Source organism: Lepus europaeus, chromosome 10 (assembly GCF_033115175.1).
Source record: "Lepus europaeus isolate LE1 chromosome 10, mLepTim1.pri, whole genome shotgun sequence".
Taxonomy (NCBI): Eukaryota; Metazoa; Chordata; class Mammalia; order Lagomorpha; family Leporidae; genus Lepus; species Lepus europaeus.
The window spans coordinates 25,611,290-25,633,115 of NC_084836.1; the positions used below are offsets into that span (position 1 = coordinate 25,611,290).

At 43.0% G+C, this 21,826-nt stretch overlaps 1 protein-coding gene across 2 annotated transcripts in view; it reads left to right on the forward strand.

Annotated features, from left to right (window-relative positions):
* The window catches only part of FGD6 (FYVE, RhoGEF and PH domain containing 6), a 145,577-nt gene that overhangs the window by 43,324 nt on the left and 80,427 nt on the right, over positions 1-21,826 (forward strand). The window contains exon 3 of one of the 2 annotated variants that reach the window (XM_062203114.1): positions 19,994-20,147. In XM_062203114.1, coding sequence (XP_062059098.1) covers positions 19,994-20,147 — 154 coding nt within the window. The remainder of the gene's footprint in view (positions 1-19,993; positions 20,148-21,826) is intronic. The other variant, XM_062203115.1, reaches the window with a different exon arrangement.

Consider the following 21,826-nt stretch of genomic DNA (forward strand, 5'->3'; position numbering starts at 1 on the left):
CTCCATTTTATGGGTGAGAAAATGAGGCATAGTGAGGATACGGGTGCACTCGGTTTCCCTTGGTAAGTGGTGGAGCTAACAGACAGACATGGCAGCTGTGCTTCTGAGCAGATACCCTGCTTCCTGCAGGTCATGTTTATCAGGGATTGACCCCTGAAGGGCCAGCTGATGAACACTTCAGACTGCAGATCCTAGGTCTGTGCTGCAGCTTTCAACTCTTCTGTACAGTGCAAAAGCTTCCTCTCATTAAAGCTTTATTTGTGGACACTAACATTTGAATTGTATATAATTTTGCATGTCAGAAAATAGACTTTTTAAAACTATTTGAAAATGTAAAGTCCATTCTTGGCTTGTGGGCCTTAATATAAAAAGAGCAGCAGGATGGATTTGCCTAATCATTATACACACACACACACATATTATCTGTACATAAAATCCATTCATTTTTTAATTCATTTATGCAAAAATAAATCAGAATGGCGTTACGACCCAGCAGGTCAAGCCATAGCTTATAACTCTGTATCCCATATTGGAGTGCCAGTTTGAATCCCAGCTGCACCACTTCTGATCTAGAATCCTGCTAATGTGCTTGGGAAGGCAACAGAGGATGGTCTAAGTGCTTGGGTCTCTGCCATCCATGTGGGATACTAAGATTGAGTTCCTGGCTCCTGGCTTTGGCTTGGCCCGTTTCTGGCTGTTGCAACCATTTGGGGAATGAACCAGCAGATAGAAGATCTCTTTCTCTGTCTCTCTCTTTCTCTGTCACTGAGCCTTCCAAATAAATAAATGAATAAATCTTTTAAATGAAAAAGAAATCAGATGACATACTAAGTTCTGGCATAGCAGAAATTGCTGGTTGTTGCCATTCTGCTTGCTCAATGGATCTCAATATTCTCTTTCTTTTCATGCCTGTTTAAAAAAACTTTTATTTCTTGTCAATTTTATGTACCCAATGATGCTCATATTATTTATTATTTATAGTAAGTGATAGCATCTCAGTTTTGTAGTTTAGGGAAGTGTAAAATTATAGTCTCAGTAGCTAGCCAGTTACATTCAGCCAGGTGAGTAGTGGTGCCTGGCTTCAAAAGCAGGTCTGTCTTAGGCTGAAACCACGTTTCTTCCCTACTCTGCAACTCTTTTTCCTAGAAATGTATAAAACAACAAAGAAATATTTATGGTCCTAGAAAAAGTGAGTGTCTTGCTGTGTCAGTTCTTAAGTGCATGTTTATTTTCATTTCCTATCTATTTTCCCTGACTCTAGCTTTTGAAGATATAAATCTGTGTTTGCTAGAAATATGATTTTTCTAGGTTTCTTAGTCAAATACACTTAAACCCAGAGCTATTCAGCAGGATAACTGGTGGAAGGGTACACTGATGGGTGCGATGAAGAATACAGGAAAAGGGCAGGTGTTCCACAAAGTGGTTAGGACACTGCTTTGGATGCCTGCCTCCCATGTCGGGTGTCTGGTTTGGGTCCTGGCTCCACTCCTGATTCCAGCATCCTACTAATGTGCACACCGGGAGGCAGAAAATAATGGGTCAAGTAGTTGGGTTCCTGCCACCCACGTGAGAGACTTGAGTTGAGTTCCTGACTCTTTGCTTCAGTCTGGCTACTGTGGGTATTTAGAGGATGAGCTAGCCGATGGGAACTCTATTTGTCTCTCTCTGCTTCTCAAATAACAACAACAAAAAGTAGAGAAAGACATCCATGTCTTTCCCTGATGCCCTTTGCAGCCTCCCAGTCTGGAGAAAATGAACTGATCTGCATCCTCAGGGTGCAGTTATGGACCCCATACTGGTCTTTGGGGCTGCTGATTCATGATTGATAGCCTCATAGACACATCTTTTGTCAAGCATTTTTGAGGAAGAGAAAGGGTAAATAGAATTGTTTATAGTTTCTTAAAAAATGTATTTAAGAGGCAGAGAGACAAGCAAAGCTCTCATCCACAGGTTGATTCACTCCTCAGATGTCTGTAACAACCCAGCCTGTGCCTGGCCAAAGACAGGCCAGGAACTCAATCTGAGTCTCTCACGGCTGGAAGCTGGAATTGGGAACGGAGTAGTGATTTGAACCCAGACATTCTGGGGTATGATGCTGGGATTTTAACCTGCATCTTAATCTCCAGGCCAAATGTTCCCCCTCTGCTCCCAGTTACCACCACCATATAGCTTTACATAAGGAAGTACATTGAATTTATTCATAAGCAATAATTCAACCTTACTCTCTATGGCTCTTTATGGGGCCCCACAAGGTATACCACCATTTTCCCCATGTCTGTGGGAAATCTCAGTTATGGTTGCAGTCCCTACTGAAAAATGAAATTTCTAAATAGATTTGGGTAAAATAATATCTGAAATGGAAAGCAGATGCCTTTTGGGCTTAACCACTGTTTTCTTTGTAATTCCTCACTAAATTATCATAGCAATGTTGAATGTAACATTTAATATTTTATAACATGGAACATGTCATATAATTGTGTCACATTTCTGTAACAGAGTATTTTTTAAATTTTATTTATTTATTTATTTTTTTGACAGGCAGAGTGGACAGAGAGAGACAGAGAGAAAGGTCTTCCTTTGCCGTTGGTTCACCCTCCAATGGCCGCCACGGCTGGCGTGCTGCGGCCAGCGCACCGCGCCGATCCAAAGGCAGGAGCCAGGTGCTTCTCCTGGTCTCCCATGCGGGTGCAGGGCCCAAGCACTTGGGCCATCCTCCACTGCCTTCCCGGGCCATAGCAGAGAGCTGGCCTGGAAGAGGGGCAACCGGGACAGAATCCAGCGCCCTGACTGGGACTAGAACCTGGTGTGCCGGCGCCGCTAGGCAGAGGATTAGCCTGTTGAGCCATGGCGCCGGCCTGTAACAGAGTATTGATCCTTTCACTTAAAAATTGTGTTTATCATGGCAGAGTTTGAATATAAACAAAATATAATTAGGTATACATGAAGCTAACTTCATGCATCCCTCAGTAGAATTTCTCAGAATAATCCTGTTAGAAACTAGCAGTGCACCTGCTTTGTGTTTAAGGACCCCAGAGCATGCACCTTCTTTGGTGCTGGTTTTAATTATTTCTTCTTTACCCCCATTGGTGATTGAGATACTCATGCCCTAGGGTTATGGAGTTGGCTGAACACGTGACAGCTGATACAGGAAAGGTGAGATCAACAGCAGTTTATTAGTCATCTGTTTTCATGGCCCAGAGGAAGAGACACAGCATGCCACGCCTGTTGTGCTCCCGAACAGAGTGAGCAACTGGGACTCTGGGAGATGAGATTTGTAGGATTAAGGGGATCAGGAGCCTCTTGGCAGTTGACTTATTTAAATAATTCTGTGGGCTGGAAGGGAGCTGAAACCCACTACTCAGAGACAAGCAGGTACTGTGCCTGTTCCCTGTGATAAGGAAGGTTGTTTGCCTAGGGGTCTTTATCTGCAGAAGCAGAGTGGGGAGTCTAACATGGAGGGAGGCCACTTGGGATCCTCCTGGTTTTCATAATTGACAAGGCAGAATATGATATTGAACCTTAATTTTCTCCCTTACTCCACAGTGGTCTTGTACTGAATCAGGATCAAGAGCATAGCACAGGCAGAGGGAGTGGTCATATTTTCCACAGGTCTCACCAGTGTTTCAGTGGTGGTTAGGATTTTGATGACAAGACATGACAGGAATCAAAGGGGGCATAGACAACTGACATAGGACAGGTGGTCACCTTTATAGAAGGTAATCACAGGGTGACCTTTTTATTTACTTACTAAGCAGTCTCACTCCTTGGCCTGGCTACCGTAGCGAGTCCCTCACCTTGGTGTTTTTGTTGTTGTTTTTTAAAGATTTATGTATCTATTCAAGAGGCAAAGTTACAGAGAGAGGGAGAGACAGAGACAGATCTTCCATTTGCTGGTTCACTCCCCAAATTGCCTCAATGGCGGAAGCTGGGCTGATCTAAAGCCAGGAGCCAGGAGCTTCTGCAGGGTCTCCCTAGTGGGTGCAGGGGCCTAGGTATTTGGACCATCTTCCACTGCTTTCTCAGGTCATTAGCAGGGAGCAGGATCAGAAGTGGAGCAGAGCAGCTGGGACTCAAATCTGCACACATATGGGATACTGGCTGCACAGGTGGATACTTAACCTACTATGCCACAGTGCCAGCCCCTTACCTTGGTGTTGGAACCTGGCAGTATAAGGAGGGGATTGGGTTCGGATCCTAAATTCCCACCCTGGATGGATGATGATCTTTTCTGTTTTGGCCACTTTCTAGCCATGATAGCAGTAGTCACCTCTGTCTGGCGTGGTGTTCTCTAACCTCTCATACATGGGTGTGTCCATCCATATCTTGCTATTCCATGCCTCACCTAGATCATCTTCCATGTCACTTCTGTTTCTACTTACAAGCCTTTGCTCCTGCTCTCATTGGCTTGAATCTGTTCACCTCAGATCTCCCTGATTGCCCCAGCCTGCATGGGACGCTTGTTCCTCTGGCTCTGTAACCCCTGGAGTTGCTATATTGCCTTTCACATTTAGCATGCACTTTTAGTTATCTGTTTTAGAAAGTGTTCCCTCCCTTTGTCCTAATGACTGTGGTTATCCCAATTCTTTCTGCCTGTATCTTTTTAGGAACGTTTCACTCAGGAAAATAAAAAGAAGCAATCTAAAGAATGCATGATTTGAACAGGATAGCTAATTCTAATAAATATGTTCATCTAGCTCCTAAAATAATTAGTGATGTAATAAGCCCTCAATAAATTTGTATTAAAATAAGGGCCTGCCTATTTTCAATATTTTATATATGGATGAATATATATAAATATATACATGTGAATGTGTGTGTATAAATATGAAATGTTCTCATGTTGCCATCCCAACCTCATTTATTTGTAGTGGCCTCAATTTAGTCTAGTAATAAGAAAGTACATATAATGAGGGGGGAAATGATGCTGCATCAGTCCTTTTTAATTTTCAGTAAAGAAAATATCATCTTTGATACAAAGACAAAACCAGATTGGGAACCTACTGCATTTTTTTTAAAGATCTATTTCTTTATTTGAAAGGCAGAGTTACAGAGAGAGAGGAAGAAAGTTCCTCTGTCCACTGGTTCACTCCCCAAATGGCTGAAGCCAGGAGCCAGGAACTTTTGCCAGGTCTCCCTAGTGAGTACAGAGGCTCAAGCACTTGGTCCATTCTCCACTGCTCTCCCAAGTGCATTATTAGGGAGCTGGAATGGAAGTGGAGCAGCCAGGGCTTGAATCGGCACTAATATGGGATATTGGTGCTGCAGGCAGAGGCTTTGCCTACCACAGCACCAGCCACTCAGGAGAAGATTTTTTAAAGTTAACTTAATTGGTTTATATGACAGACAGAGCGAGACAGTTACAGAGAGAGCTCCTATCTGCTGTTTTGCTCTCCACATGTTTGCAATGGCCAGGGCTATATTGGCCTAAAGCTGTGAACCACGAATCAATCCAAGTCTCCCCACATGGACTGCAGGAACCTAATTACTTGAGCCTTCAATGTTGCCTTCCCAGGTCTGGAGTCAGAGACTAGAGCCTGGGATCAAACCCAGTGTGGAAAGCCAATTGCCTAACTCACAGCTTAATTGCTAGGCCAAACACCTGCTCTGGGAGAAAATCTTACAATGATTTATGCTTTTCTAGCTAGGTGCAGCTCAGAGTTGACCGGGATGCCACCCAGTGAAGCTGGAAGGGCAGGAGTGTCCATAGCACTATGATCAACCTGGGCTCCTCCCTGTCAGTAAGGTAGGAGAGGTATAGGCATTTGCCATAGTAGTTAAGACGCCTCTCGGGGTGCCTGTATGCCGTACGGCAGTGCCTGGGTTTGAGTCCAGGCTCTGCTCCTGATTCCAGCTTCCTGTTGGTATGCATCCTGGGAGGCGGCAGCTGGTGGCTCGGGTCGATGGGTTACTGCCAAGCAGGCATTTGGGGAATGAACCAGTGGATGGAAAATAACTCTGTCCCTCTGTCCCTTGTCTCTTTGCTGTCCAAATTAAATAAAGAAATACTTTCAAAGGGTAGAACCAGGAACCCTGGAGAGCATGCTGACATACTCTCCCCTACAGGCCACATAAGCACTGTAGAAGATAACCACACTACTACGTCAACAAGTTGTGTGGTTGCTCTGTGGCCCCTGCACAATGTTGTGTGATCCCTCTACTGATTTCTTGTTTTCCTTTTCAAACCAACAGCTGACTAGCCAGAAAGATCACCCCTTTCTTCCCTGTTATCTAGAGCTTTACTCTAATGACTCTCCCAAACAGACTCCTGCTGGCAGTAGGAGAATCCAGAGTCTATGTCTTAGCAACCTGAGAAATGGTTAGAGATTAAAAATACAAAAGACAACCCTGAAAGTATGTAGACCTCCAAGACTGGATGTTGAAGTGAGGAGAAAGGGGAAAAAACAAGAGAGAAGTATTGTTTTTCTTAATTCTCATCATTCTGTGAAGAAAACAAACTGACTCAGAAAATTCATGGAACATGCATATTCTAAAAAACCTATGCATAGGATTCAAAAAAAATTTTATAAATAATGAATAAATAATAATTTATAAATAATATAATATAAATTATATATAAATTACATGAAATAATATAAATTATTATATTTATATTTATATATCGATATATTACTATTATAAATATATATTTGTATATATTTATAATATATAATATAAATGATTTATAAATAATAAATAAAATAAACCATCTTTTAATTCCATTTTCCTATGAATTTTTGAAGTACCTGTGCGTGTGTGTATATGTGTATGTGTGCATGTAATATTTAAAGTTTCTGTTTGGAGAGGGTTCTTTGAAAAGTAAGAATGCACATAATGACAATTTGTTTTTTATTTCCCAAATGATAAATAATGAAGTCTTCAATTGTAGTTACCAGTTTCTTCTGAATCTTGCCAGGGACAGACTGTTTATATACCAGCATATTTGTGTGTTACCTATGTGTACATGCACACACACAAATGGGACCACTCTGTGGCCTGATTTTTTTTTTTTTTAACCCAGCAGTATTTTCTGGAGCAGTTTGTGTCATTGTGTATTAATTGACTCAATTTCTTAAATATTAATTTGGTAAGTTGATGTATCCCAGTTTAACCAGTTTTCTGTTAACGGCATTTGATGGAAATTCCTTCTAAAACTACCTCCTCGGGGCCGGCATTGCGGCACAGTGGCTTAAAGCCCCAGCCTGCAGTGCCACCATCCCATATAGGCACTGGTTCAAGTCCCAGCTGCTTCTGATCCAGCTCTCTGCTAATACTCCTGGGAAAGCAGTGGAAGATGGCTAAAGTCCTTGGGCCCCTGCACCTGCATGGGAGACCAGGTAAACCTCCAGGCTCCTGGCTTAGGATTGGCCCAACTCCAGCCTTTGTGGCCATTTGGGGAGTGAACCAGCAGATGGAAGACCTCTCTCTCTCCCTCTCTCTCACTCTCTTTCAAGTAAATAAAATAAATCTTTAAAAAAAATTACTTCCTTATAATTGAACTTCCTTATAAATGACTTTAAAACTAATTTTATAAAAGGGATGCAAGCATCTGGATAGGTTTTCTCTTTAAGTATTTTTTTAAAAAAGATTTGTTTATTTTACTTGAAAGTCAGAGTTACACAGAGAGAGAAGGAGAGGCAGAGAAAGAGAGAGAGGTCTTCCATCCGCTGGTTCACTCCCCAAATGGCCGCAAAGGCCGGAGCTGCACCCATCTGAAGCTAGGAGCCAGGACTTCCTCTGGGTCTCCCACAAGGGTACAGGGGCCCAAGGGCTTGGGTCATCTGCTGCTTTCCCAGGCCATAGCAGAGAGCTGGATCAGAAGAGGAGCAGCCAGGACTAGAACTGGCACCCATATGGGATGCCAGCACTGTAGGTGGTGACTTTACCTGCTACGACACAGGGCCAGCCCCCTCTTTAAGGAATTTGGAATTGCATTTTCTTTTAAAAAAACATTTTGAAAGTTGTCCTGTGAGGTCTGTGTAAGTAGAAGGCTCAAGGTCCTGATACTGATTTTTTCAGTAATCAGTGGGGTACAATTTTTAGAGTCCTAGTCACCAGTGCATTCCTGCAGAAGGGGATTGGCAAGGAGGAGGTTGCCCCTGGAGAATGAAGTAGGCCTGTTCTTCAGAGCCCCTCATTGAGACCTGGTACTTCCTCCAGAGTCACCAAGAGCCAGGAAAGCTAGGTAAACTGTGTGGTTTCTTTTTCTGAAGCCATAGAACGATAGCTTGCTAATCTTAACATCTTGGTTTATCCCTCTAAAATGCAGAAGCTAAAAAAATTAAAAGTTACTGTATACATTCTATGCTGTAAGTTTCTTCCCTTCTCGCTCTCTCCCTCCCTTCCTTCCTTCTGGATAGCAAACTCTGGTTGTGCTATCCCTGTAAGTATCTTAATGATCTTATTTATTTTTAGTCTATATTCAAGAATTAACCTCAAAAAAGGGTGATAGATGCGCTATATTATGGATTTTTTTTGCTGAGGTCAAGATAATGAAATCATTAATTTAAAAAATTATAATTTTCCCTAACCTTAAGGCAGCTAACATTTCCAAAACATTAAGAATTAATTTGTGCATGTGTACACACACACACATATATATGTATGTATGTAATGGATGTGCTTCAATTGGAGCAGAAAGATTTTTGCTAATCTCTTCTGATAAGAACATCAGGATGGGGCTGGTGTTGTGATATAGTAGATTAAGCCTCTACTTGCAACATCAACATTCCATATGGGTGCCTGGTTTAAATCCTGGCTGCTCTACTTCTAATCTAGCTCCTTGCTAATGTGCCTGGGAAGACAGTAAAGGACTCAAGGACTTGGGCCACTGCCTTCATGTTTGGAGACCCAGATGGAAGAGTTCCAGGCTCCTGGTTTTGGCCTGGCCCAGCCCCAGCCATTGCAGCCATTTGGGGAGTGATCCAGCAGATAGAAGATTTCTCTCGATCTGTCCCTTTCTGTCACTCTGCCTTTCAAATGAATGAAATAAATCTTTAACAAAGGAAAAAAGGCGACCATCAGGATCCACAGTTTACCTATTGAAGTCGTAATGTTTATTTTTACTCAAAGCAAGTAGTACTGGACAAGGCCAGATGATGTGCTTTACCTCCCAGCTCAGAAGAGGCACACTTCTTGAGCCTGCGGTTTGGTCAGGTCAGATAAGTTTGCTTGAGGCTCTTTGTTATTCCTGGGCTTTTTTGTTCTGTTACCCTGGCTCTGCACAAACTTAAAATAATTGTTAAGAATCTATGTTTGGAATACCTAAAAATGGGACATGAATATATGACTCTTATTTTATTATAAGATTAAAATGGCCACGTATATCTGTTTCACAAGTTGTGCCAAGTTTCCTAAAAGAATTACGACCTACTCATTTTAGAGACAATTCCCAGAAAGATTATCTAAGTGGGAGATAGAGAAAATTCTAGGCATACTGTTTAATTGAGAAGATGACTCAAAAAGGAGAATGAGAGGGACTTTTAAGTTGTTTTTGTTGATTTGATTCATGGTTTCACTGTGACCCTGGAATCTGCAATTTCTTAAGGGAACTAAAGTAACAGTAAAAAGTTTTCTGTGAAACTAAATAGGAATACTTCTGTAGTGAAAATTATGAACTGATTTTATTTAGTTACCATTATAATAACTATTAAATTATTTTAAAATTTTGTTGCCATTTTTTCCTTGTAACATTCATCCTTCACATTCTTAAATGTAGTTTTTTCCTCTCATTCTGGGACAAGTATGAAAGCAGCAAGAAAACACATAATCACAAGTCATTAGGAGACAGTATTTGAAAAGGAATTATAACAAGACCCTGAGGATAGGTAGATTCTGTTCAGTTTTGGCCAGGAGTAGAGATAAAAGGAAGAGCAAGATGACAGATGCGAGGTTACGTGCTGTGGCTTGGAAAGGAGAAAGACTTCTGACGGTGAGACACGGGTGGGATGTACTGCTGTCTTCAGGTTCGGGAGGAGTTACACGGAACATTCTTTGCTTACGGGACTCAGAATAAAATCACAAGCAAGAGAAGAAAACGAGAACTGGGTTTGTTCACTGTCGAGGAAACGCATGAACTCTGCCTCTCCTTCCCCTTCGGTTGGCCATGTCTTTCCTCCGTAGCTGGAAAAAAAATTTTAAAGATGTATTTACTTATTTTCAAGAGTTACAGAGAGAAAAGGAGAGGTAGGGGGAGAAAAAGATTTTCTATCTGTTGGCTCACTCCCCAGATGACCACAACAGCTAGGGCTGGGTCAGGCTGAAGGCGAGAGCCAGGAGCCAGGAGCTTCTTCCAGGTCTCTGACATGTGTAGCAGGGCCCAAACACTTGGACCATCTTGTGCTGCTTTTCCCCAAGCCATTAGCAGGGAGCTAACAAAATGGAGCAGTGAGGATGCAAACCAGCACCCATCTGGGATGGTGCCATTGCAAGTGGTGGCTTTACCTGCTACACTACAACACCAGCCTCAGAAATGTTCATTTGGTAGAGGTTTACAAGGATATTTCTATGGTGAACTCTGGCAATTGTTATACCTGGCTTACTATCATAAAGGTTTAACATTCCTGAAAACTGTTAGAGGAAATAGATTGTATCTCTTTCGAAAAAGAGAAGTCATTCTTGTGGACAGTGAGAGAGAGAGACAGAGAGAAAGGTCTTCCTTTTCCATTGGTTCACCCCCAATGGCCGCTGCGGCTGGAGCACCGCACTGATCCAAAACCAGGAGCCAGGTCTTTCCTCCTGGTCTCCCATGTGGGTGCAGGGCCCAAGGACTTGGGCCATCCTCCACTGCACTCCCGGGCCACAGCAGAGAGCTGGACTGGAAGAGGGGCAACCGGGACAGAATCCAGTGCCCTGATTGGGACTAGAACCTGGTGTGCCGGCACCGCAGGCGGAGGATTAGCCTAGTGAGCCACGGTGCCAGCCAAGAGAAGTCATTCTTGATGTGACATCTTTTCTGAAGGAGTTCTTTGATCTATGGCCATCCCTTAGTATCCATGGGGGATTGGTTCCAGGAACCCTGGTGGATACCAAATCCAAGGATGCTCAAATCTCTTATATAAAATTGCATATAGCCTAATCACATCCTCCCATATACCCTAAATCACCTTACATTATTTATAATACCTAATAAAATGTAAGTGGTAGGCAAATAGATGTTATACTGTATTGTTTAGGGAATGATGCAATTCAAAAAATGTATGTTCTGTACAGACGTAACCATCGTAGGCCTGATTGTTTTTTTTGATCCACTGTCGTTTGGATCTGCAAATGCAGAATCCATGGATATGAAAGACCAATTAATTCCAGAGGAGGATGTACTGTCCATATATAAAAATGAGCATGTAGGAAAAAAATTAGGTAGGGACTAGAGTTTGGCACAGTGAATAAAACGCAACTTAGAACACCCACACCCTGTGTTGGAGTGCCTGACTTCAAGTCTGTGTCTGATTCCAACTTCCTGCTGATGCACACCCTGTGAGGCAGCAGGTGATGGCTTAAGTCCTTGGGTCCCTGCACTCATGTGGGAGATCCAGATTGACTTTCCAGCTCTTAGCTTCAGATTGGCCCAGCCCTATCCATTTTGGGCAATTTGGGAGTGAACTATTGGGTGGAAGATCTCCCTTTCAAGTAAATAAATTAAAATTTTACAAAAAAATAATTTTTTTCAAATGGAGGTGTGTATTGTGGTTCATCAGGTTAAGTTGCTGCTTGGGATCAAGTCCTGCCTCCACATTAGTGCACCCTCCGTGGTAGCAGATGATGGCTCAAGTACTTGGATCCCTGCCACCATGTGAGAGACCCAGGTGGAGTTCCTAGCTTCAGCCTGGCCAACCTCTTGCTGTTGTAGGTATTTGAGGAGTAAACCAGCTGATAGAAGAAATCTCACACCCTCTTTTCCCCACCCTGATGTTCTACCTTTATGATAAATAAAAACTTTTTTAGAACAGTGATGACATTGAATAGTCATCACTCCAAATGCTTATGGTGATATATGGAATTGAAGGGACAGATGCTTATCAGTAGTAATTGATTCCTGGCTTTACTTGTCTTTATTCTTTTTTTTTTTTTTTTCAAGATTTATTTTATTTATTTGAAAGACAGAGTTACAGAGAGAGGTAGAGGGAGGGAGGGAGAGAGTTCTTCCATCTGCTGATTGTCTCCACAGTTGACAGTTACAGGTGGAGCTGAGCCAATCTGAAGCCAGGACACAGGAGCTTTTTCTGGGTCTCCCATGCAGGTGCAGGGGCCCAAGGATGTGGGCCATCTTCTACTGCTTTCCCAGGCCATAGCAGAGAGCTGGATTGGAATGGAGCAGCTGGGACTTGAACCAGCGCCCATATGGGATGCTGGTGCTGTGGGCCGGGGCTTTAATCCACTTTGCCACAGCGCTAGGCCCTTGTTTTATTCTAATGTATAGCAAACAAACTTATATTCTAGAAACCAGGCCTCTTCCAGAAGCAAATATGACTTAGAAAGAATGGTTTGGGGAAGTAAAGGCTACTTTTTGGTTGCTGTTGTTGCTTACTTTCCTTTTATTTCCACTGTCAAATTATGAACCAACTAAGCAGGAAGTGGCAGAGGAAGCACTATGTCCTGTTCCTTTAACCTGAAAAGCCGACTGTTTTAGGATGTTATCTTCCTGACAGTAGGAAGGAAATAAAAAGAATAGAAGAAGAGCTCCAGATTATATGATTGACATCAGTAAGGAATCCGTGTTTCATTTTAAGAAGTCTAAAATTATCTATGTAGATTCAAAAGCTGCTAACAATTGTGGGAGAATAGTACAACTGTTTTAGAAATGCACATGTAAATATGGATCCTGGATGCCATCTTTCTTGATACACTGCCAAACCCTGTATTTTTCCTTTAAAATCAGCCCCTGGTTACATATTTCTGTTTGACTTGATGTCACTTTCATTACGCTGTCACCTGGACTTCAAACCTTGAAATCTGCCATGAGTTTCTTCTCCCCTCCACTCTACTAAGCCATATGATTTTTCTTCCTCTTAGATCCATCCTTTCCTCTAAATTCCTGAGGTAGTCACCCTGGTTCAGGCCACCTGCACCATTGAAATGTAACACCCATTGCCTTCTGACAACAGTTTGCTTGATGCGGTGAAAGATAATTGAGGGCCTTTTGTGTGTCAGGCTGGGGATTCAGCAGAAAAGCACAGTTTCTTGTTCTTGTCCTTCTGAGTTTATATGTTAATGAGGGGACATGCATCAGGAAATGCAGTGAGTGAGATAGTAGAGGACTAGGAAGAGACGAAGACCAGTTTGGAATGGAAAGAGGGAAGCAAGGCAGATTTTCAATAGGGAAGCAATTGTTGGAATGAAAGGTTCCCACTGTTTCATGTTTTGAACCATGTCGTTTAATATTTAAAGCTATTTTCCACCCTGTTCTTAATGTTAAATTTGAACTTTAATTCCTTTTCTATCTGAAATGGATGTGGCAATAATTGGTTACTATATTCTTAGCAATAGCCTACCAAATGACTAAAACACCTTCTAATTCCCTCTTTAGACAAAATAAACCTAGTTTCCTCACAGGTGCCTGATTATGGGTTATCTGAGATTCTTAGACTAAGGGTCCAAAACAGTCCACAGATAGGCCAAGTCAGAAAGCCTTCTAGAATAGCTAAAATCCATAACACAGAGAGTCACAAATGCTGGTGAGGCTGTGGACAATGGGGAACACTTATACATTGTAAATCAGTGCAGTTACAATGGAATTTTCTTAAAAAGTTAGAAATAGACTTGCCATATGATCTAGCAATCCCGCTACCCGTATATACCCAAAAGACTTGAACATAATATACCAGAGATCCTGCACCAGCATGTTCATAGCAACAGCGTTCACGATAGTAGAAATTTAGAATCTGTATGCACATTGTTTTTCACATGGCCAGATAGTATGATTTAACAATAGTTATTTAATCAATATTCTTTAAAGGATAGATTATTTTTAAATAGCATATAAACTGTACTACAGAGAATATTCTTAGGCATACATCTTTGAGTATTTGTAGGGCTATTTATTAAGGATAAATTTCTTAAAGTGTAATTGCTGGATTGAAAACATACATAAATTTAAAAATATGTACATATTTTCTAACTGCACTCCAGAAACATAGTATCAATTTATAGTCCCACCAAGTTCAAGAGAATGTTTTAAGGAATACAAACTTCATGCATTTCATAAGTGCAATTTTAGGAACATAGCGATTCTTCCCACCATAACCGCCCTCCCACCCACACTCCCACCCCTTCTCCTCCTCCCAGTACCATTCTCAACTAAGATCCATTTTCAATTAACTTTATACACAGAACAACTCTATACTAAGTAAAGAGTTCAACAATTTGCACAAGAAAAAAAAGCTCCTTCAACAGTCCAGGCAAGGGCTGTTACAAGTCATTGTATCTCGAAGTTAATTTCACTTCTTTTTTTTTTTTTTTTTAGAAATTTAATTAACTTTTTTCTTAAATAATTGTTTTATTTGAAAGAGTTACACACAGAGAGAAGGAGAGGCAGAGAGAGAGAGAGAGAAAGGTCTTCCATCTGGCCACAATGGCTAGAGCTTCACCCATTGAAGCCAGGAGCTTCCTTTGGGTCTCCCACGTGGGTGCAGGTCCTAAGGACTTGGGCCATCTTCTACTGTTTCCCTGGGCCAAAGCAGAGAGCAGCCAGGACTTGAACCAGCGCCCATATGGGATGTCGGCACTTCAGGTGGCAGCTTTACACGCCATGCCACAGCGCTGGCCCCAAGACTTTATTAACTGTAAAGAAACACCCAAGAAGGCCGGCTTAACATGCTAATCCTCCACCTTGCGGCGCCAGCACACCAGGTTCTAGTCCCGGTTGGGGCGCCGGATTCTATCCCGGTTGCCCCTCTTCCAGGCCAGCTCTCTGCTGTGGCCCGGGAGTGCAGTGGAGGATAGCCCAAGTGCTTGGGCCCTGCACCCGCATGGGAGACCAGGAGAAGCACCTGGCTCCTGGCTTTGGATCAGCACGATGCGCCGGCCGCGGCGGCCATTGGAGGGTGAACCAACGGCAAAAAAGAAGACCTTTCTCTCTGTCTCTCTCTCTCACTATCCACTCTGCCTGTCAAAAAAAAAAAAAAAAGAAACACCCAAGAATGATACATCTTTTGTAAGCACTTAGCTATAACTTATGAGACATAAGAATATTCTCCATTTATTACATTAAAAATGATTCAGGTAAAACTATGTTTATGTATGTATATGAATTGTGAGGTTTCTAGAAGAAAATTATTTAGTGAAAATTAAGCAGTGGTGATCTATTGAGTGGTGAAATTTCAGATTTTACTTTTTTCTTTCATGCCTTTTTATATAGTTTTGATTTTTCAAAAATATGTATTACAAAAAATTGTAATACATGTTTGTATTACAATTTAATTCAGAAAAAAGCTATTCTTATTTGAAACCTACTTTACATTTTTCTTTACAATTTATCTATTTAATGCTTTGCATTTCATTGAAACCGCCTTAGTTTATATTCATCAGTTAGAAGGAAAAATAAAACTGCTTCGTTGTAGCTTTTTTTCTCTTCAAGAGTTATTTATTTGTTTGAAAGGCAGAGTTACAGAGAGGCAGAGGCTGAGAGAAGAGAGGCCTTCCATCTGCTGGTTCACTCCCCAAATGGCTGCAAAGGCCGGAGCTGTGCCGATCCGAAGCCAGGAACCAAGAGCTTCTTCCAGTTCTTCCGTGTGGGTGCAGGGGCCCAAGTCCTTGGGCCATCCACCAGTGCTTTCCCAAGCTATAGCAAACAGCTGGCTCGAAAGAGGAACAGCTGGGTCTCGAACTGGCACCCATATGGATGCTGGCACCCCAGGTGCGGCTTTACCCGTTGTGCCACAGTGCTGGTCCCTTGTTGTAGCTTGAAAAAAAAAAAAAATTTGGCCAGCGCCGCGGCTCAATAGGCTAATCCTCCGCCTAGTGGCGCCGGCACACCGGGTTATAGTCCCGGTCGGGGCACCGATCCTGTCCCGGTTGCCCCTCTTCCAGGCCAGCTCTCTGCTGTGGCCAGGGAGTGCAGTGGAGGATGGCCCAAGCCCTTGGGCCCTGCACCCCATGGGAGACCAGGATAAACACCTGGCTCCTGCCATCGGATCAGCGCGGTGCGCCGGCCGCAGCGCGCTACCGCGGCGGCCATTGGAGGGTGAACCAACGGCAAAAGGAAGACCTTTCTCTCTGTCTCTGTCTCTCACTGTCCACTCTGCCTGTCAAAAATAAAAATTAAAAAAAAAAAAAGAAAAAAAAATTTGGAATCAGCCAAGGTGTCCATCATCAGATGAATTTATACAGAAAATGTGGTGTATGAATATTTTTCAGCTATAAAAAAGAATCAAGTTTTACCATTTGCAGCAAAATGGATGCAACTGGAGAACATAATGTTGAGTGAAATAAGCCAGACCCAGAAAGACAAATACTCCCTTATGTGTGGGAGCTAAAATTTAAAAAAACAAAACAAAAAAAGAAGACATGTCTGTGTAAATCAGTATTGCTGAAAAAATAGTTTTGTAAAACTTTGTTTTATACCTTTGTGAAACCAATGATTAAGAATGTTAGGGGCTGGTGGGTAAGTGTCAGCATCCCACATGGGGCTGGTTTGAATCCCAGCTGCTCCACTTCCAACGCAGCTCTCTGCTATGGAAAGCGGTAGAAGATGGCCCAAGTCCTTGGGCTCCTGCACCTGCATGGGAGACCCTGAATAAGCTCCTGGCTCCCAGCTCCTGCTGTTGCAGTCATTTGGGAAGTGATCCAGCGGATGGAAGACCTCTCTCTCTCTCTCTCTCTCTCTCTCTCTGCCTGTGCCTCTCTGTAACTGCCTTTCAAATAAATAAATTGATCTTTTAAAAAAGGAAAAGAAAGAATGTTATACTACTAATGTTTTGGTGATCTATGATTACTTCATATTTTACTGTATATGAGTGAAATGGTCATTTTTCCATTCAATTATTGTTTATAGCTGTAGTCTATATTCCCACTAAACTATTGTCTTTTTGCTTTTCACTTGTTAAAATTCTTATTTAAGTGAAGTATTAAGCCTTTTTACTGTAAAATATCTGTAAAAGTTTAGTCATCTCAAAAACTAAAAAGAAGAGGAAAAGGAAGGAGGGGAGAGGGAGAGGGGGAGGGAGGGAAGAAAGAATGGAATATCATTATGTTCTTAGAATTGTGCCCACAAAGCACATTGAATCTGTTAAAAACGAATTAAAAATTAAAATTAAAAAATTTTAGGCCGGCGCCGCGTCTCAATAGGCTAATCCTCCGCCTGCGGCACCAGCACACCGGGTTCTAGTCCCGGTTGGGGCGCCAGATTCTGTCCTGGTTGCCCCTCTTCCAGGCCAGCTCTCTGCTGTGGCCTGGAGTTCAGTGGAGGATGGCCCAAGTGCTTGGGCCCTGCACCCGCATGGGAGACCAGGAGAAGCACCTGGCTCCTGCCTTCAGATCAGAGTGGTGTGCTGGCCGCAGCAGCCATAGGCGGGGTGAACCAAAGGCAAAGGAAGACCTTTCTCTCTGTCTCTCTCTCTCACTATCCACTCTGCCTGTTCAAAAAAAAAAAAATTTTTTTTTTTTAAAAGAGAAAGTAGGTTCTTGTATACATTACTGCGACTCTGTTAGAACACAAGCTCTGATTCCAGCAGCCAGGGTGGGGTCTGAGATTTTGCATTTCTAACAAGCACCCAGGTGATGCTGGTACTGTTTGGAAATTGAACTTGTGTTGAGATAACAAGGTTTTAGAAGATGTCAAGAGATAAGGAATTAAGATAAAAACAAGTGAAGGTATGTTTTCCTCTGTCCTTGTGGATGGACCACAGTCTGCTCCCTGTTAACTCATTACTCTTGCTAGTCTAAGTCAGCAAATAGTTGCCCAGCTGGGTTGGCTTTGCCAGTGATTTGCCTTTCACTCTCCTCCCCTCACTCCACCCTCAAGGAGTGGGTCTCCTTGTCACAGGGAGCTCTGATAAGCACACACCCACCTAACTGACGCTGTGACATGATTCCCTGAGGCCCCTGGCCGCTGAGTAATAGGAAACCCGGTCTTTGGCAGTGGGAGGTGTTCCTTTTGGCATTCTGCCTCTGTCCAACTGGCTTGTGTAACATTTGGGCTCCAAGAATGGCTTCTAAGGCAGTGCTGTATCCTACAATGTGTAATCAGGAACTGGAAGAAAGTTTATCTTTAGCTTTTAAGATTCCCGTTAGAAGTCCTCTGCTAGCCTTGGCAGAAGAGTGACCTGCTTATGACCTGCTGAAAGAGCCTGCCCGAGCGGGAGGCAGTGTCCCTCTGTTGTGCTTCAGTGTTTGCCCTGGTGATGTTCTGTGGGTCTTTTACTGGTGCCACCTGCACTCTTGGATCCTGCAGGTATTCTTGTTGACCGATGACAGAGAGCAGTTGTTATAGGCAGACTACTTCAGAGTCTTAGCAAGGAATGCTAAGAAGAGCTATTTCCCTCCTCTTGCTGGGGAACTTTGCTGTGGAATTCCCCCTGCAGCCTGAATTGCAGCAGTGGCTTAGAGATTCATGGATCTGTCTCAAAACACACTCAGAAGCCTTGAGGAGGGGGAAGTAGTAAATGGCTTGGGACCGATGTTTGTCATACTTCAGATTGCATCAGAATCACCTGAAGGGCTTGTTAAACTGCGGATTGCTGGGCCCCGTACCCTAGAGTTTCTGAGTCAGCAGGTTTGGAGCAAGCCTCGGAATGTGTAGCATTTCCTTACTTCTTCCCATGCCTTGCAGCACAAGAATCTAACAGTGACAACCTGAGAGGTGGGCGCCTGTTCACATAGGCACATGCACTTTTTTTTTTTATTTAAAGATGTATCTGTTTATTGAAAGGAAGATCAGAGAGAGATTCTGTTATTCTGTTTACTGGTTCACTCCCCAAATGGCCACAACAGCTGGGGCTAAGCCAGGCAAAAGCCAGGAGCCAGGAACTCCATCTAGATTTCCCATGTGAGTGGCAGGGGCCCAAGCACTTGGACCATCTTCTGCTGTTTTCCTAGAACCATTAGCAGGGAGCTGAATCAGAAGTGGAGCAGCTAGGACTCAAACTGGTGTTGATATGGGACGCCATGTCACAGGCAGCGGCTTGACCCCAAGCCACAGTACTGGCCCTTGCACTGTTGACTTTAGTCACCATCATTAATTCCCAACCTCAGAGGTGTATTTCTTTGTTTTGTTGTTGTTGTTACTGGTGCTTTAAACACTAAGGCCTAAGGAGGCAGCAGCTCTTCTAGAGGACCTGTGCAGCCACTACCCTTTGTAGTAAGCCAGCTCACTCCCTGTAAGGTGTCTTGGTTTGTAGCTGGAGTGGAGACATGATATTCCAGGGGAAGGATGTGTGGAAGAATAGAATAAAGGAAGCTGGGAAACTTGCTTCCCATCCACCTTCCTGTCACTAAAATATTAAATTGATACTAAAATTAAACTACAACATAAGCCCAAGGGCTGGCATTCTGGTACAGCAGGTTAAGCTGCCACCTGTGACACCGGTATCTCATATCAGAGTGCCAATTCGAGTTCCCACTACTCTGCTTCTAATCCAGTTCTCCGTTGCTGTCCCTGAGAAAGCAGCAAAAGATGGCTCGAATTCTTGGCCCCCTCCCCTCCTACCCACATGAGAGATCCAGATGGAGTTCTAGGCTTCTGGCTTTGGCTTCTTCAGCCCTGGCCATTGTGGCCATCTGGAGAGTGAACCAGTAGATAGAAGATCTCTCTGTCTCTCCCTCCCTCTGTCACTCAGTCTTTGAAATAAATAAATCTTTTTTTTACAAAAATAAATAAAATGTAAGCCCAAAACCAATTTGGGTTTTTGTCAGTGAGTCAGGGGAAGGGTGGGAGGTGTTCGGATGATCGAGCTGTAGTCCTTAGCTGTCCCGTCCTTACATCGCAGGGGTAAAATGGCTAATACTAGTTTTGCTGGCACTCCCCATGATAAAGGTGACTAATGCATACTTTCTGTTGAAGCAGTTCTGGAGCAGCCCAGGAGGGTCAGAGTGATCTGGATCTTGGTCTTGGTGATCTTCCCTCCGACGAGGAGGAGGTCATCAACAGTTCTGATGAAGACGATGTCAGCTCTGGGTCTAGCAGAGGGGAGCCTGACCTGCTGGAGGATAAACAGGTATAATTTGGTACTTGTTTCTGTTTGGGTGTTTGTTGGCTCTCACTGTGCTTGTTAATGCTATTTATCAACACAATAGGCACAAAAAACCTGGGTTTCCTTATGAACTGTACAACATTTTTCAAATTTAAATGTAATTCCTGTTGTGAAATAGCACCTGGGATGTTATCGGGTTCCTAAGTACGCATCACTTAGAGATTATTTAGTGATTTTTGGTAAGTTACTTTATGTTTACTGATGTTCACTGGATTTCTCTTTGATAATGAAAACCCCCTTAGTATTTTTCTTGTACCAGTCTTTCTTAGATTTTTTGAAAGAAATGAATTATATGCATTTCAGATTCAGTCAAATTCTTTTAGGGATGGAATAAAGTTGACTTTTACATTTGCTTTGTAATAATCCACTATCCATATGTTTGATTATGCTTGTGTACATGAAGATAGTCCTTGTGTTAATAATTGTTAAACATGGCCGGCGCCGCGGCTCACTAGGCTAATCCTCCACCTTGCGGCGCCGGCACACCGGGTTCTAGTCCCGGTCGGGGCACCGATCCTGTCCCGGTTGCCCCTCTTCCAGGCCAGCTCTCTGCTGTGGCCAGGGAGTGCAGTGGAGGATGGCCCCAGTGCTTGGGCCCTGCACCCCATGGGAGACCAGGAGAAGCACCTGGCTCCTGCCATCGGATCGGCGTGGTGCGCCGGCCGCAGCGCGCCTACCGCAGCAGCCATTGGAGGGTGAACCAACAGCAAAAGGAAGACGGTTCTCTCTGTCTCTCTCTCACTGTCCACTCTGCCTGTCAAAAAAAAAAAAAAATTGGTAAACATGTATGTTGGGGCTCATTCTAATGCCTTTCTGGTTTGGCATGAATGTCTAATTATTTCATTCAGTTCTTTGAATCAAAACATTATGAAAGAGACAAAACTAGAATATCAATAATGTTATAGGATATATTGGAATGTTATAGCAAGATGGAATCTGCAGGGAACCATACAACATATCTAGCCATGAGGGAAATCTATGTCAACTGATTCCTATGCCATCATTTATCAACCCATTGTACTTCCTTTTTTTCAATATTTTACTTACTTGAGAGGCATACTTATAGATAGAGAGGTCATCCATCTGTTGGTTTACTTTCCAAATGGCCGCAATGGCCAGAGCTGTGCCGATCCAAAGCCAGGAGCCAGGAATTTCTTCTGGGTCTCCCACATGCATGCAGGGGTGCAGGCACTTGGGCCATTTTCCACTGCTTTCCAGGCCATAAGCAGAGAGCTGGACCAGAAGAGGAGCAGCTGGAACATGAACTGGCTTCCCTATAGGATGCTGGCACCACAGATAGAAGCTTAGCCTACCACGGCACAGTGCTGGCCCCTGTACTTCCTCTTTTCCATATTTTTGCTGTTTGAATTCATTTTCAGCCTAAATGAATGACTCAAGTACAATTGTCTGAATTTAAGTCCTGGTTCCACTAGCTATGATCTGAGTAACTTTAGGCTAATTATGTCACCTCTTTGGGCTGAAGAAGATCATTTTATAGATGACAAAATGAATAGTACTTCCTAGAACTGTGAGAGTTAAATGATTTGATATGTGGAAAGCCTAAGAATGCTGTCCAGTATACAATAAGAGCTCAATGATATTTGTTTATTACTTATTATTAGGACTGCATTTCTGTGCTCTAA